The sequence below is a fragment of the Amblyraja radiata genome, chromosome 7 (assembly GCF_010909765.2).
Source record: "Amblyraja radiata isolate CabotCenter1 chromosome 7, sAmbRad1.1.pri, whole genome shotgun sequence".
Taxonomy (NCBI): Eukaryota; Metazoa; Chordata; class Chondrichthyes; order Rajiformes; family Rajidae; genus Amblyraja; species Amblyraja radiata.
The window spans coordinates 7,069,783-7,087,418 of NC_045962.1; the positions used below are offsets into that span (position 1 = coordinate 7,069,783).

Below are 17,636 nucleotides of genomic sequence, written 5' to 3' on the forward strand. Positions count from 1 at the left end.
AAGAGTCTCGATCCGATACGTCACCCATTCCTTCTATCCAGCGATGCTGCCTGTCCCGCTGTGTTTATCTCCGAAATGTTGCCTATCTGCTCCATTCACAGATGCTGCTGAGTTCCTTCAGCACTCTGTGTTTTGCTCTATTTCACTAAGTACTGTGTAAAAAGCCTCATTGTTGGTTAGCGTTGACCTGATCAATATTCATATCTCTGGGAAGGATAAAATCTAAAACAGCAAAACACTTTGCTTCTGTGAGTGGTATCCATTTATTGTGCCACAGTGTACTGTCCTAGAGGCATTATTCTACAGAATTGAGACTAATAGCCCTGTCCCACGGTGCGAGTTCATTCCACGAGCTCTCCCGAGTTTAAAAAAAAATCAAACTCGTGGTAAGCACGGAGAATGAACGTAGAGGGTACGTCGGAGCTTGGGGACGTCACTTAGCGGCTCGTAACGCTAACGGTAAGTACTCGGGAAGACTCTCTAACGGCAGGTACGCACGGGAAGACTCGGGAAGATTTTTCAACATGTTGAGAAATGTCCACGAGAGCCCCGAGTACCGACGAGCGGCCATTACCGTAAATCTCCGCGTTCGAATCAGGGCAAACTCGGGTGAACTCTTTGAATGAACTCGTACAGTGGGACAGGTCTTTAAAGCATCGCAATGGAACAGAATTAAAGTTGTTCCAGGACAAAGTGAATTAAAAATGCTGCTTTACATTGTAAGCACAAAATGCTGGAGTAACTCAGGGGGACAGGCAGCATCTCTGGATGGAAGGAATGGGTGACATTTTAGGGCCGAGCGTCTGAAGAAGGGCCTCAACCCGAAACGTCACCCAATCCTTCTCTCCAGAGATGCTGCCTGTCCCGCTGAGTTATTCCAGCTTTTGTGTCTAGACAGGTTGCGGCCTGTCTGTGAGCATCTGCACTGCTGGAGTGGGCTCCTTAAAATGATGAGTTAATGTTCCATACCCATAATTGAACAAAAGGATTATTTCAAACATTGAATTATATAATTTGCACATAAGTGTACCCAGAGGTTTGTATAGGTTTCTAGTGATTGAATAAAATGCTAACGTCTCTTCTGCAATCTCTATGCAATGATAGAAAAAGTAACTGTGCTTATTTTATAGGTGCCAATACCGGCAAGAGAGATATTGTCTTCGTATTCGATGGGTCGGACAATGCGAGATTAGCATTTTCTGCGTTGCGCTCCTTCATTTCTGCAACGGTGGATAAAATGGTTGTCGGGATTGACGAAGTCCGTGTTGGCGTGGTACAGTATAGCGATGATGCCAGAGTAGAATTCCTCTTAAATGCGCACTCCACGAAGCGCGAAGTTGTAAATGCAATCAACAACCTGCAACATAAAGGCGGGCGTGAGATTAGAATTGGCGAGGTGTTAAACTATGTCAAAAGCAACGTTTTCACCAGGGCTGGTGGGAGCAGAATCGACGAGGGCGTGCCTCAGTTCCTGGTGCTACTCACGGCTGGTAAATCAGCTGATCCAGTTGCACGGGCATCACTGGCACTGAAGGAAGCTGGTGTGGCAACTATCGGCATTGGATCCAGTGACGCAGATGACGAAGATCTCCGACATATTTCGCTATCTCCCAAGTACATTTACAAGATCGCGGACCTGCGGAGAGTGATGAGCTTACAACAGCAAATATTTGAACCGTTGACTAAACTGAATGCGGTGACGATACGTCAGGTCTACCAGCAGCATCCAGTGGAAAGTAAGGAAGACAGAAGTTTTTTCAAACCGTTGAATATAAGAATTGGGATGTCACGGTGTTGTTATACGAAAGATTGGTCAGGTGGCACTTGGAATATTTTGCCCAGCTCCGATTGCCACAAGCATCTAGGAGGAAGGATGTAGCAGGATACATGTAACAGCATAGAAACATAGAAACATAGAAAATAGGTGCAGGAGTAGGCCATTCGGCCCTTCGAGCCTGCACCGCCATTCAATATGATCATGGCTGATCATCCAACTCAGTATCCCGTACCTGCCTTCTCTCCATACCCCCTGATCCCTTTAGCCACAAGGGCCACATCTATCTCCCTCTTAAATATAGCCAATGAACTGGCCTCAACTACCTTCTGTGGCAGAGAGTTCCAGAGATTCACCACTCTCTGTATGAAAAATGTTTTTCTCATCTCGGTCCTAAAGGATTTCCCCTTTATCCTTAAACTGTGACCCCTTGTCCTGGACTTCCCAACATCGGGAACAATCTTCCTGCATCTAGCCTGTCCAACCCCTTAAGAATTTTGTAAGTTTCTATAAGATCCCCCCTCAATCTCCTAAATTCTAGCGAGTACAAGCCGAGTCTATCCAGTCTTTCTTCATATGAAAGTCCTGACATCCCAGGAATCAGTCTGGTGAACCTTCTCTGCACTCCCTCTATGACAAGAATGTCTTTCCTCAGATTTGGAGACCAAAACTGTACGCAATACTCCAGGTGTGGTCTCACCAAGACCCTGTACAACTGCAGTAGAACCTCCCTGCTCCTATACTCAAATCCTTTTGCATGTGGCTTAAGGAACTACTGTGGGGGAGGGACGGAGAAAGAGGGAAAGCAAGGGTTACTTGAAGTTAGAGAAATCAATATTCCTACCCCTGGTTGACACAAAATGCTGGAGTAAGTCAGCGGGATAGGGCAGCATCTCTGGAGAGAAGGAATGGGTGACGTTTCGGGTCAAGACCCTTCTTCAAACCAATGTCAGGGTAGAGGGAGGAATGTAGATAAGGTCGTGTAAGGTGTGAAATCAGGACAGAGGCAATGGAGATCAAGGAAAATGTAGAATAAATCATTGTTAGCTGGGAGAAGGCAACAACAAAGCAAGCAGAGAAAAAATGTAGTCGGAGACAGTAAGACTGGTCGGAGAACTGGGAAGGGGGAGGGATGGAGAAGGAGGGATGGAGAGAGAGGGAAAGCAAGGGTTACTTGATGCACCATTGAGTTGTAAGCTGCCCAAGGTAGACAAAATGCTGGAGTACCTCAGCGGGACAGGTGGCATCTCTGGAGAGAAGGAATGGGTGACTTATCAGGTCGAGACCCTTCTTCAGACTGAGATTCAGTGGAAGAGGAAATTTAGAGATAAGGAAGTGTAAGGTGCGAGAATGAGACATCAAAGAGCGTGGAGATCAAGGGAAATGTAGAATAGATCATTGTTAGCTCGGAGAAGATGACAATGAAACAAACAGATAAAATGGAATCATGGATGGTCTGACAGGTCGGTGAACTGTGGAAGGAGGAGGGATGGAGAGAAAGGGAAAGCAAGGGTTACTTGAAGTTAGAGAAGTCAATAAACTGCCCAAGCAAAATATGAGGTGCTGTTCCTTTAGTCAGAGAGTGGTGAATCGGTGGAATTAATTGCCACAGAATACCGTGGAGACCAAATCAATGGATATTTTGAAGGCAGAGATCAAGGGAATGTAGAATAGATATGTAGATGTAGATAATGTAGATTGATGTAGATAGATTCTTGATTAGTATGGGTGTCCGGGGTTAGGGGAGAAGGCAGGAGAATGCGGGGAGTTAAGCGGGGAAGATACTGCAGATCAGCCATGTTTGAATGGCGGAGTAAACTTGATGGGGTGATTGGCCTAATTCTGCTCCTATCACATATGAAAATGCTATGGGATGCACATATAAGTGTTCATTTTTGTATCTCTGTTCATCTATATTTCTGTTTATAAAATTGTTTAGCACTTATTTATTATTTGAGCTTGTCCGTGCTAACATAGAAACATAGAAACATAGAAAATAGGTGCAGGAGTAGGCCATTCGGCCCTTCGAGCCTGCACCGCCATTCGATATGATCATGGCTGATCATCCAACTCAGTATCCCATCCCTGCCTTCTCTCCATACCCCCTGATCCCTTTAGCCACAAGGGCCACATCTAACTCCCTCTTAAATATAGCCAATGAACTGGCCTCAACTACCTTCTGTGGCAGAGAATTCCACAGATTCACCACTCTCTGTGTAAAAAATGATTTTCTCATCTCGGTCCTAAAAGACTTCCCTCTTATCCTTAAACCGTGACCCCTAGTTCTGGACTTCCCCAACATCGGGAATAATCTTCCTGCATCTAGCCTGTCCAACCCCTTAAAAATGTTGTAAGTTTCTATAAGATCCCCTCTCAATTTTCTAAATTCTAGCGAGTACAAGCTGAGTCTATCCAATCTTTCTTCATATGAAAGTCCTGCCATCCCAGGAATCAGTCTGGTGAACCTTTTCTGTACTCCCTCTATGGCAAGAATGTCTTTCCTCAGATTAGGAGACCAAAACTGTATGCAATACTCCAGGTGTGATCTCACCAAGACCCTGTACAACTGCAGTAGAACCTCCCTGCTCTTATACTCAAATCCTTTTGCTATGAATGCTAACATACCATTTGCTTTCTTCACTGCCTGCTGCACCTGAGAGGTGCCCTGAGAGCTCGTGTGATTTCCAAGATTTGTCCCTGGATATTGTGGATCTCCTGAAAATGTTGATACAACTTCATGAAACCTTGAAAACGTTGATAACACACAGAAAACCTTGCAAATTTCACAAAAATGCCAATTACCGATTGAGAAACGGTCTTGAGAATATACCTTTTGCTCTATACACTTGTTTGACATTCCTGGAAAATAAAATTAAAAATATATGTGATTATAAGTGTAGTATGTGTTGAGAGTAAAACTATGCTCAATATTCTGGTATTGTCCATTGCCAGCCAATTAATTGGTATTGTTGTTTTGCAGCTTCTAGTGGTGACAAGAAAGACATTGTGTTTTTAATCGATGGGTCTAGCAATGTTGGGCCTCATGATTTTGCCTACATTCGTGATTTTATCCAGAACATAATTAATAATCTTGATATTGGAACCAACGCAGTTCGTGTTGGTCTGGCACAATATAGCAACAATGGGAAAACTGAGTTCCTCTTGAAACTACACACAAAGAAAGAAACCCTTCAAAATGCCATACGGCGAATTAGACCAAAAGGAGGTGACCCTCTGAACATGGGGATAGGTTTGGACTTTGTCATGAAAAATCATTTCACCAGACAGGCTGGAGGTAGAAAGGACGAAGGAGTTCCCCAGTATCTGATCATCATCAACGGAGGAAAATCCAGAGACAATATTCAACGTTACTTAGGGCCATTAAAAAATTCAGGAATTCATGTTTTTGGCATAGGCGCAAAGAATGCGGATGCTAGTCAACTCCGACGAATTACAACAGTTAATTATGGTACCTTCATGGTCAATAACTTTCAGGAACTTAAAAGTGTAGAAGAGATTTTGAAGGAACACTTGCAATTGGAAGATCCCAATACATATGAAACGCCAGAACCACCCACTGAAAGTGAGTATCTCAGGCTAGGAGTGAATGTTGTTAGTAGCGGTGGGCTTCATTTCTTTGCTTTTTCAACAAAAGCATTAATAAGGTATAACAGGGTTAACACCTATGTTGAATTAGCAAGATCTGACGGTGATGTGCTATTTACATGCTTGTACGATAAAATGTGAATTCCAGACTACAGTACATATAATCACCCTGCATTATTAAAAAGGGAATGTTTTCCATTTAGATAACATTGAATAATTTGGTTTGAGGGCTATGGTATTTTAATAATTTTGTGCCTACACTTTCAAAACTATTTGTGACATTTGAGTTAAAATGTTAAAAGCTAAATTTAATTTGCTTCCAACAAAACATAACTGACCACACATTTCATTAAAGATTTTTATTTTAGAGAAAATGTTGTTAATTTGTATCATCTAGGGAAATCGATTTCAAATAATCTGCAAAGATTAGCAGACATCACTGTTTTGTTTCTTGGGGTATTTTCACTCCTCTGATGTTTATGACTAACCTTGATTTAGTTGCAGCCAACATATTATTTCTTGCTGTCTTCCATCCGATACTCACATTCATTGCTATTCAAAGCTCTCTGAGGCCTTTTAAATAGCCTATGCACTTAACTTGATAGAATTGAAAGGTAGGAACATTTTAAAAGAAATGTTGAACTGTGGTAAATAGTGGGCAAAACTATTTCCAGGAAAATGGGCAGACTGGAAGATCGATGTTCTTTGTTTTTATATATCATTCATGGTGAGATGACTGTCTGTCAGCCAAGAGCCACAGCAGTTGGTGTTTGAAGTCTAAACTTGAGAAGGGAGAGATGGTCCATCATGGTTTTACTCATTGTCCAATAACTCCAGAAGGGGCAGCACCAGCAACAGAATTATTGAGGATGGATTATACTTTGCAGTGGTACTTCATGACGTGGCTGCCTCACGGCAGCGTAAGGTGATAAGGAATAGGAGTAGAACTAGGCGATTTGGCCCATCACGTCTACTCCGCCATTCAATCATGGCTAATCTATCTCTCCCTCCAAACCCCATTCTTCTGCCTTCTCCCCATAACCCCAGATACCCGTACTAATCAAGAATCTATCTATCTCTGCCTTAAACATATCCACTGACTTGGCCTTCACAGCCTTCTGTGGCAAAGAATTCCACAGATTCACCACTCTCTGACTAAAGAAGTTTCTCCTCATCTCCTTGCTAAAAGAACTTCCTTTAATTCTGAAGCTATGACCTCCAGTGCTGGACTCTCCCACCAGTGGAAACATCTTCTCCACATCCACTCTATCAAAGCCTTTCACTGTTATGTATGTTTCAATGAGATCTCCACTCATTCACGCAATCCGGGCTCCTACGTGAATGAAAAGATGCGCATTTATGCGTGATAGTAAAGAGAACCTCGTGCATCAGATACCCACATCCCCAGCATCATAACACAACATCCACAGATAATAGGTGATACCGTATAGGAAGGGAAGGTGGTAAAACAGCAAATATGGTTTGAAATTCTATTATGAATATTGATAAAGATTGATGTTTTTTCTAATTTCATTCTCTTTCATTTGCTTTTCAAGATTTCAATCAGAATAAAGCTGACATTGTATTCATTCTGGATGGCTCCATTAACATTGGAAGGCAAAACTTCCCGCGCCTCACGGAGTTTGTTTCCAGCATAGTTGACGCTATCTTTCTTGATGACGGTTCTCTCCAGGTGGGAGTAGTCCAATACAATTCTGATGCCAACAACGAATTCTACCTCAATTCTTACCTGACAAGGGACAATGTTCTCAAGGCTATTGAGGGTATAGTGTACAAGGGAGGCACAACCTTGAACACAGGGGCAGCCTTGCGCTTTGTTAAGAACAATCAATTCAGCAAGTCGGCGGGGAGCAGGAGTGAAGAAGGAGTTCCGCAAATCACTTTCCTATTAATTGGCGGCAAGTCCAGCGACAATGCCGTGGCTGCGGCAATGGAGCTGAAAACTGCGGGATTCAAGATTATCACCATTGGCGTGCAGGACGCGGACGTAACTGAAATTACCCAAATCGCAAGTGAACCAGCCGTGGTCTTCAGAGTGTCAGATATGAACACGCTCTCTGAACTGACCGAGCAAGTCTTATTAGCCACGACCGATATCATTGCTGGCGAAGGTCAACTCTGCCCACTATTAAATGACGTTGCAAGAAGTAAGAACAAATTAATCACTTTCCTGCAACATATAAACTGTTCACATGCTCCAAGCATGAGTTATTAAGTGCTTTATTTTAGTTCTCTGAGTCAAATATCGTCACCAACTGGGAGAAGGGGTATAATTAAAAGGCAGTCTCCAATTGGCATTCCATGCAAGCAGAGTTGCTGTTTTACAGCACCGGAGACCCAGGTTCGATCCCGACTACGGGTGCTGTCTGTACGGAGTTTGTACAGTAGGTTCTCCCCGTGACCCACGTGGGTTTTCTCCGAGATCTTCGATTTCCTCCCACACTCCAAAGACATACAGGTTTGTAGGTTAATTGGCTTGGTATAAGTGTAAATTGTCCCTCTTGTAGTAGTGTAGGAGAGTGTTAGTGTGCGGGGATCGCTGGTTGGTGCGGACTAGGCGGGCCAAAGGACTTGTTTCCGTGCTGTATCTCTAAACTAAACTAAACTAAACTAAACTAATGCAGATGCTGGATTCTCATTTTGATCCTTGCCTTTGGTGCAATTCACAAGCTATCAACTATGCAAAAAAAACTATTCTTAGTTCAAGTTCCCCATGTGGAGCTGGCTGAGTTCACACACAAGCTGGGAAGGGTACAAAGAAGATTTACAAGGATGTTGCCAGGACTCAATAGACAATAGACAATAGATGCAGGAGTAGGCCATTCGGCCCTTCGAGCCAGCACCGCAATTCAATGTGATAATGGCTGATCATCTCCAATTAGTACCCCTTCCTGCCTTCTCCCCATATCCCCTGACTCCGCTATCTTTAAGAGCCATATCCAGCTCTCTCTTGAAAGAATCCAGAGAACCGGCCTCTGAGGCAGAGAATTCCACAGACTCACAACTCTCTGTGAGTAAAAGTGTTTCCTAATGGCTTACCCCTTATTCTTAAACTGTGGCTTCTGGTTCTGGACTCCCCCAACATCAGGCACATGTTTCCTGCCTCTAGCGTGTCCAATCCCTTAATAATCTTATATGTTTCAATAAGATCCACTCTCATCCTTCTAAACACCAGAGTTTACACACCCAGCTGCTCCATTCTCTCAGCATATGACACTTCCCGCCATCCCGGAAATTAACCTTGTAAACCTACGCTGCACTCCCTCAATAGCAAGAATGCCCTTCCTCAAGTTAGGGGACCAAAACTGCACACAATACTCCAGGTGTGGTCTCACTAGGGCCCTGTACAACTGCAGAAGGACCTCTTTGCTCCTATACTCATCTCCTCTTGTTATAAAGGCCAACATGCCATACGCTTTCTTCACTACCTGCTGTACCTGAATGCTTGATGGCCTGAGCTATAGGGAGAGGTTAAGTAGGCTGAGACTCTATTCTTTGGAGCATTGGAGGATGAGGGGTGATCTTATTGAGGTGTATAAAATCATTAGAGGAATAGATAGGGTAGATGCACAGTATCTTGCCCAGAGTGGGTGAATCGACAACTAGAGTTCATATGTTTAAGGTGGAGGGGAAAGATTTAACAGGAATCTAAGGGGTAACATTTTCAAATAAAGGCTGGTGAGTGTATGGAACAAGCTGCCAGACAATGTAGTTGAGGCAGGGACTATCCCAATGTTTAAGAAACAGTTGGATAGGTACATGGATAGGACAGGTTTGGAAGGATATGGGCCAAATGCAGGCAAGTGGAACTAATGTAGCTGGCCAGTGTGGGCAAGTTGGGCTGAAGGGCATGTTTCCACACTGTATCACTCTATGATTCTATGACTCTAATCATAGAGATAGGGCTCTGTCTCTGCAAAGGAAAGAGAATTGGGAGAACTCATACAAACTCATGAGAGTCTTCTTTGCACCAATAAAAACTCAGCTTTGCCAGTCTAAGCAATCTAACCTAATTCTTCTACGAACACAATGCTGGGACCCTGTGTGGTTGTTAGCGGACTATAGACATGCTAAATGGATGTGCTAAGGCCATGTGATATGGCATATATAGTGTGATCAAATACTCATTCACCTTGATGAAAAAGTGGAAAAGTTGTGTAATACTGAAAAGAGTAAAAGTTGCTGATGTTCAAAGTAAACTGGACATCCTTAGACATGAATCTGTAATGTTGGAGTTTGATAGAGTATATAAAATTATGACAGGCAAAGATAGAGTGGACAGTCACAACCTTTGTTCCAGGGTGGAAAATATCAATAGCTCGGGGACATAGTTTTAAGGTGAGAGAGGCAAAATGAAAAGTAGATGTGCAGGGCCAGTTTTTTGCACAGAGGATGGCGGGTGCCTGGAATGTGCTGCCATGTGTATTGCAAATGCAAACACAATATGGATGTTTTAAAATGCTTTTTGATCGGCACGTGGGTAAGCAGGGAATGGAATGATATACAGATGATCACGTGCAAGGTGAGGAGATTAATTTCATTTGGCATCAGACTGTGGGCCGAGGAGGCTGTTTCCATAATGTATTTTACTATGAATCTCTGAATGCTAACACAGGAACAGCAAACATTAAAGAAGCCAACTGCATTGCACCTTGGATACTATGGTCAGCTCTGGTCTCCCAATGCTTGCAGTGGAGGGACTAGCAAATTTCACCAGTCTGCTTCTTAGAGTGGCAGAATGGGCAGTGCTCTTTGGAGTTCAATAAAATACAAAGCAACCTCCTTGGAAAATATAAAATGGTATTGAGCTGCTCCATGATTATAAACTGGAATAACATTTCCTTTGCTTATGGCTTTTTGTATATTTATTATGGTATAAAACGATACTGAAATATATGTTAGGATCGGCCAGATTTGGTATTTTACGAAATGGCGCTGAGATGAGTTTGCTGGAAATGGCAATTATTTTACCTTTTTTTCTGCTGTGATGCTCATTGTAAAATAACAGATCTTTAGTTTAAATAAATATATTTAGCAACTTCTCATTAGAGAGGGGATTTCAAGCCATTTCGCTGCAAAAAAAAGTCTCCATGTGTAAAACTGTAACTATAGAACAAATTTGACTTATCTGATGTAGCATGCAAGAATAAGCTTTTCTCTGTACCTCGGTTACACATGACGATAAACTAAACTAAACTAAACTAAACTGAGCTAAACTAAATTAAGCTAAAGTATCTGATCTGATGTAACATGCAAGACAAAGCCTTTTGCTGTACCTCGATACACGTGGCAACAGTAATGCCCCTGTCCCACTTAGGAAACCTGAACGGAAACCTCTGGAGACTTTGCGCCCCACCCAAGGTTTCCGTGCGGTTTCCGGAGGTCGCAGGTGGTTGCCGGAGGTTGCAGGTAGTGGAAGCAGGTAGGGAGACTGACAAAAACCTCCGGGAACCTCCGGGAACCGCACGGAAACCTTGGGAGGGGCGCAAAGTCTCCAGAGGTTTCCGTTCAGGTTTCCTAAGTGGGACAGGGGCATAATGAGCCTGGACTCACAACCAGCCCTCACCCCCGGCCCCAGTGTGAGGCAGAGAGGAGGGGGTTTTGTGACGTCACGTTGGTGGTGGGAGGGGGAGGGGGGGTGGGGGGTGAAATTCCTATGGTGACTGGTTCCTATCTCCTTCAGAACTTCCACACAACTGAGGGGTGCATGTGAATGAACAGCTTACTTGTCCAGTTATTGTGGTGGGCAGATGAGCTGATATGATGCATTCGGTGGTACGGAGTGCAGCCACAATTTTAATGTGCTACCCCTCCTATTTAGGCATTGTTAACTCAATATAAAATAGTATCTCCCCACCCCCTCCCCTCCTCCCACAGGTTGCAACATTGATGTTGTATTTGGCTTTGACATCAACACACGCGATGCGTTCGGATTGGAGCCAGGATTCAGGACCAAAGTGAAGGATACTCTGTATAGGATTTCGCAGCTGCATCCCATAAGCTGCACCGGAACTCAGTCCCCCATTCTCAGAATGGGATTCTCAGCTTTCGGGGAAGATGGACAAATTCGTAGCATGAACTTGGTGGAGTATCAATCCGAAATTATGACTGAATTCGACAAATTAGCAGCTAATGGTCCTTATGTCTTTGGAACAAGCGCCTTAAATGCATACAAGAGAATTTTCCAGTCTGCCAGATCTGGTGCAGTAAAGGTAAGGCCTTTTGATTTTAGGTTTTCCTTTTGAGCTTTCACTTGAAAGTAACTATATAGAGCATAATTTTCACCACGTGGGTATGTACGTAGCTTCAGTAAATGGTGACACGGTCAAAGAAGTATTACTCACAATGCTGTCTATTGGAGATAGATGGAAAATGCTGGAGTAACCCAGTGGGACAGGCATCTTCTCTCTGCACAGAAAGAATTTTTGTAGTTTCAGGTCGATACCCTTCTTCATGCTGCCTGGCTCGCTGAGTAATTCCAGCATTTTGTGTCTATCTTCGGTGTAAAGCAGCATCTGCAGTTCCGTCCTACACATGCAGGAGCGGATTGTGTGGCCCCGTGAATGTTATTGATTTTACCTATGATGCCCTCTTGCAAAATCATGACATAGATTTCAAACCAATCATGGCTTCTCATGTAGAAAAGAACAATTTGCAATAAAGCATGGATCTATATCCATGCAAATATCAAGACCTTAAAGAAGCAATTTTGTTTTTCTCTAAAATTATCACCAGATGATGTTTAAACTCTTCACACCTAAACCGAGTCAGCCATTGACTGTAGAGGATTTTGGGGACTCAGAACCAACATTCAGACAACTTTGACTGTTTTGTTCTCCAAGCCCCCTATCTCTGGGAACAGATACCATTCAATTTCCTGGCAATAAGCATTTATATGGAGCTGCAATGGATACAAAGATTAACTGCTCTCAACACATTGCTGAAATTAGTTCTGCCTAAGAATGTTGCCCATTATTTAATTCATATTTAATTCAGTTTTATCTCTTGGGAAAGCAACATTCATTTCTGTTTTGTGGGACAAAGTTAACTTGCATTTATAGAGTCAAGGAGTTACACAGCACATGAACAGGCCCTTTCCTCAACTCTTCCATACCAACCAAGGTTCCTTCCTGATCTAGTCGCATTTGTCCATGTTTGGCTATATTTCTCTAAACCTGTCCTATCCACGAATTGTCCAAATATTTTCTAAACATTGTCGGGCAGCTTGTTCCATATATCCACTACCCTCATTGTGAAAACTCACCCTTCTTACTTTAAACCAAAGATCATAGAGCAAGATGATTCACTCCACGAAATAGCCGTAGTAGGTGATGGGTAATCTTCAGCGCCATTTCCGTAATCGGCTTCTGTCATGGCGTCCTCATCTACGCGCGGGCAGACGGACAAAAGCAATGATCACAGAGTGACATTTTGGGACGAGACCCTTCTTCAGACTGAGTCTGGGAAAGAGGAACAAGAGATATAGACAGTACTAAGGACAAATGAATGGAAGGTATGCCTATATCTCCCTTTTCCCTTTCACTTGACTGCCAGTCTGAAGAAGACCAGTCAACCCAAAATATCACATATTCCTTTTATCCAGAGATGCTGCCTGATCCGCTGATTTACTCCAGCGTTTTGTGTCTGTCTTCGGTTTAAACCAAAGATCATAGACTGCTCTATGACCTTTGGTAGAAACCAGCATCTGCAGTCCTCCCTCTCCAAGGTATGTGCCGTTTTCGTGTGTATTAGCGTGTGTCCAGTCAGATTAACAATCACGCAAGTTTCCACACACACACTTACTTCAGCAAATAGCGACCAAGGCACTACTGACAGTGATGGGGGAAATGGATGAGGGTTTACTGCATTTTAAAAGAATATTTAAAACAACATTTAAAACATTAAAAAACACACAAACTGTTCCCCCGCAATGCTGATTACACTGCGAGAGGCATAACTGAAGTTGGGTCGGGTTTACTGAAATGGCGGTAGATACGCTCCGTTGCGTACTACACATCCGCTCTAGTATCTCTGCTTTAAACCTATTCCCACTAGTGTTAGACTCGCCTAGCCTTGGAAAATAGACAGTGATTATACACCTTATCTATCTTGTTCATAAATCCTCAGCTTCCTTTACTCTGGTGAAAACACCTCAGTTATGAAGCCTTTCCTTAAAACTCATCCCTCCAGTCCCCAGAAACAAACTTATGAATCTTTCCCGCATCCTCTCTGGCTTAATCACATCCTTATTATAGGAAGGTTCCCAGAGCTGCACGCAATATTCCAGATGCAGCATCACCAATATCTTGTGCAGCTGTGGCTTTGCAATGCCTGGACCCATGCTTTCCATCCATCTTGTTTGCCACCTTCTCTAATTTGTAAACTATCTATTTTTTAACTCAGAGCGTCCTCTGATTTGTGTGATCAAGGGCATTATCCCCATATATATTGATTTATGGTTTTTGGAAATACAAATGAAATCACATTTAACAAGCATAAAACCAATTAGACACAGGATGGTTCAATAAAATGTAAAGTTTTGTTTTTAGCATTGTAGAGCTATTGAGCTGTAGACCTTGGAAACAGGCGCTTTGGACCACCTTAATGTGGTGACCAATTTGCCTGCATTTGGTCCATATCCCTCGAGACCATGTATGCCCTCAAATTTTAGAATCCTCTACCCTGGGGAAAAGACTGAGCATTCACGTTATCCATGTCCCTCATATTATTTTCTTCCCTTTTCAAGATTATTATCCATTTCACTGACGGCATTGATGAAGACTTTGCTTCATTAAAAAGACAGGCTGAGACGTTACGACAAGAAGGTATAATACTTTATTTCTTATTCAAAAGTTTATTTTTCAAAGGGGGGGGGGGGCACAAATAAAACACGGCTTAATTGGCTCTTTTCTGCTTCAGAAGAAACATAATCTCAATTTTGTCTGCAGAGTTTGAATGCTAACAGTACAGTAAGTGGTTTCATCTACATATGTAGATATGTAATCTACATACTAATTAGAATTTAGATTAGTACCAATCTAACCACAGAATTGGTTAAGGGCTGGGGCAGCTAGCTAAAGGGACAAATTGCTGCCATCACCTACATTAAGCGCATGGACATTTATTTCTCCATAGCTTGCCATGGAAACCTCTAGCTTCACAGTTTGGTTATTTGACTACTTATGAGAGAAAATCTGAAATAAATGATTGCTCCCTTTAAAACAGTAATATCAGTCACCCAACTTAATGGCGGATCGCAGAACCATGAGCACTTCAACCTTAGTCAGTTTTAGGTTATCTCAATAGACAATAGGCAATAGACAATATGTGCAGGAGTAGGCCATTCAGCCCTTCGAGCCAGCACCACAATTCATGTGCTCATGGCTGATCATCCCCAATCAGTACCCCGTTCCTGCCTTCACCCCATATCCCCTGGCTCCGCTATTTTTAAGAGCCCTATCCAGCTCTCTCTTGATACTATCCGGAGACTGTCAACGGTTTGAAAATATGAAAACGATTGTGTTTGGCTTGACATCAAACCCAAATGAACTTTTATTCTTGTTATCCCTTGTGTCTAACAGATAGCGTGCATGCACTGATACTGGTGTCTTTGGAAAAAGTGACTGGGTCTGCCGACGTTTCATTGTTGGAATTTGGACGTGGATTTAGATACAGGAGACCGCTTTCTATCACCCATCATGATTTAGAATATGAACTGGGAGAAGAAATTGTAAGATCAACTTCTTGTTGCAAATATTACGCAAGGTGTTTTTGTACTTCCAAAGTTTTACGGACCAATTATATGATGTTTTAACAGGACAACATTGCAGAGAGAGTGTGCTGTAACATCCAATGTAAGTGTGCTGGCCGACCAGGCGACAAGGGTCCTCAAGGTCCACGTGGGCAGAAGGTAAGTTTAAATGATCTCACATATCTCAACATTTACTTTAGTTTAGGGATATAGCATGGAAACAGGTCCTTCGGCCCACCGAATCCGTGCCAACCAGCAATCCCCCCGCACACTAACACTAGCCTACACACAGTAGGGCCAATTTACATTTATACCAATCTAATTAACCTAAAAAACCTGTGAGTCTTTAGAGTGTGGGAGGAAACAGAAGATCTTGGAGAAAACCCACGCGGTCAAGGGGAGAATGTATATACAGCACCCGTAGTCGGGATGGAACCCGGGTCTCTACCGCTGAGCCACTGTGCCGCCCTAACAATCTTCAATAGTCTCTGTGTACATCAATGCTGTTGACGGTTCTGCCATGACCTGGACACTTTTCACTTGCATTTTACATTTCGCAATGCTATAACTCACACTTGCCTGGATTAAGGCCATTTGCTATTGTTGAGCCCATATTTGTAACCGTTCCACATCCAGCTGTATGTAATACTAATATACAAGGGAAGTTTGAGGTTAATATGCAGGAGGTGTCAGGGCTCTTGAAGAGCATTAAAGTAGATAAATCCCCAAAATGTGATGGAATCTATCCCAAGTTATTGAGAGAGGAGATTGGGGAAGCCTTGTCAAAGATCTTTGCCTCTTCTCTAGCTACAGGCAAAGTACCGGAGGACTGGGAAGTAGCTAAGGTTGTTCCTTTATTTAGGAAGTGAAGTAGGGAGAATCCACTGAATTTTAGGCTGGTGAGCCTCACGTCAATGGCACGGAAACGATCGGAGAGGATTTTTTTGTGAAGGATTTACTCCCATTTAGAAGAGAATGATTTATTTAGTGACAGTCAGCATGGCAGGATGTGCTTTAGTAACTTGACTAAGTGTTTTGAGGAGGGTAGGGCAATGGATGTTGTCTACCCATAAGGCATTCGATAAAGTCTCCCATGGTAGGCTGATCCAGAAGATTAAGATGTACGGGATTAACAGTGACTTGGTCATAGGATTCAGAACTGGCTGACTGATAGAAGACAGAAGTTTGTGGTGGAAGGACAATATTCAGGATGGAGGTCGATGACCAGTGGAGTTCTGCAGGAATCTGTGCTGGACCTGCTGCTGTTTGTGATCTTTGATAAATGCCCGAAACATAAAAGTGGATGGGTTGGTGAATTTGCAGATAGCTCCAAGATTGGAATTTGCAGATAGCACCAAAGGACTGCCTAAGCTATGAGGGTAGATAAATGGCCCAGGGCCTGATCAGATATATATCTGAGGACACTGTAGAAAGCTAGAGAATAAATTACAGCGCCCTGGCTGGGATACATAGACGCGGATTATTAGACACGGGTGAGGTGCCCGAAGATAAGAGGGTGGCAAAGGTTGCGCCTCTATTTAAGAAGGGATGCAAAGAAAATCCTGGGAACTATAGACCAGTGAGCCCTAACATCTGTGATAGGCAGGTTACTGGAGTGGATGTTGAGGGATAAGATATATTTAAGAAAGAACTGCAGATGCTGGAAAAATCAAAGTTAGACAAAAATGATGGAGAAACAGAGGGTGAGGCAGTTTCTATGGAGAGAAGGAATAGGCAACGTTTCGGGTCGAGACCCTTCTTCAGACTGATGTCGGGAGATGGGAAAAATAAATGAAGAGGTGGAGACAGTAGGCTTGTGGGAGAGCTGGCAAGGGGAGGGGAAGGAGGGAGAAAGCAAGGACTACCTGAAATTGGAGAAGTCAATGTTCATACTACTGGGGTGGAAACTACCCAAGCAAATATGAGGTGCTGCTCCTCCAATTTGCGCTGGGCTTCACTTTGGCCATGGAAGAGGCCCAGGACAGAAACTGAGCGGAGGTGTTGGGCGAAGCGACCGCCAAGCCTGCGCTTGATCTCACCGATGTAGAGAAGTTGACACCTAGAAAATCGGATGCAATAGATGAGGTTGGAGGCGGTGCAGGTGAACCTCTGCCTCGCCTGGAATGACTGCTTGGGTCCTTGGATAGAGTCGAGGGGGGAGGTAAAGCGACAAGTGTAGCATTTCCTGCGGTTGCAAGGGAAAGTACCAGCGGACGTGGTGGTTTGGGTGGGAAGGGACGAATTGATAAGATATAAATGCTTTTGGATAGACAGGGGCTGATAAGGGATAGTCAGGATAGTTTTATACGTGGGAGTGTGTCTTGTATGTAAGAATTGAATTGTTCCATTTAAGGACATGTGTAAGAAGGAACTGCAGATGTTAGCTTACATGGAAGATAGACAAAAAATGGTGGATTAACTCACTGAGTCAGGCAGCATCTCTGCAGACTCTTGACTCATGTCTTGATTTTTGAGTTTTTTGAA

At 43.2% G+C, this 17,636-nt stretch overlaps 1 protein-coding gene across 1 annotated transcript in view; it reads left to right on the top strand.

Annotated features, from left to right (window-relative positions):
- The window catches only part of LOC116974988 (collagen alpha-3(VI) chain-like), a 158,709-nt gene that overhangs the window by 76,604 nt on the left and 64,469 nt on the right, over nucleotides 1-17,636 (top strand). The window contains exons 14-20 of the mRNA XM_033023629.1: nucleotides 1,131-1,736; nucleotides 4,755-5,357; nucleotides 6,937-7,548; nucleotides 11,279-11,613; nucleotides 14,148-14,226; nucleotides 14,983-15,131; nucleotides 15,219-15,311. Of these exons, the coding sequence (XP_032879520.1) occupies nucleotides 1,131-1,736; nucleotides 4,755-5,357; nucleotides 6,937-7,548; nucleotides 11,279-11,613; nucleotides 14,148-14,226; nucleotides 14,983-15,131; nucleotides 15,219-15,311 (2,477 nt within the window). The remainder of the gene's footprint in view (nucleotides 1-1,130; nucleotides 1,737-4,754; nucleotides 5,358-6,936; nucleotides 7,549-11,278; nucleotides 11,614-14,147; nucleotides 14,227-14,982; nucleotides 15,132-15,218; nucleotides 15,312-17,636) is intronic.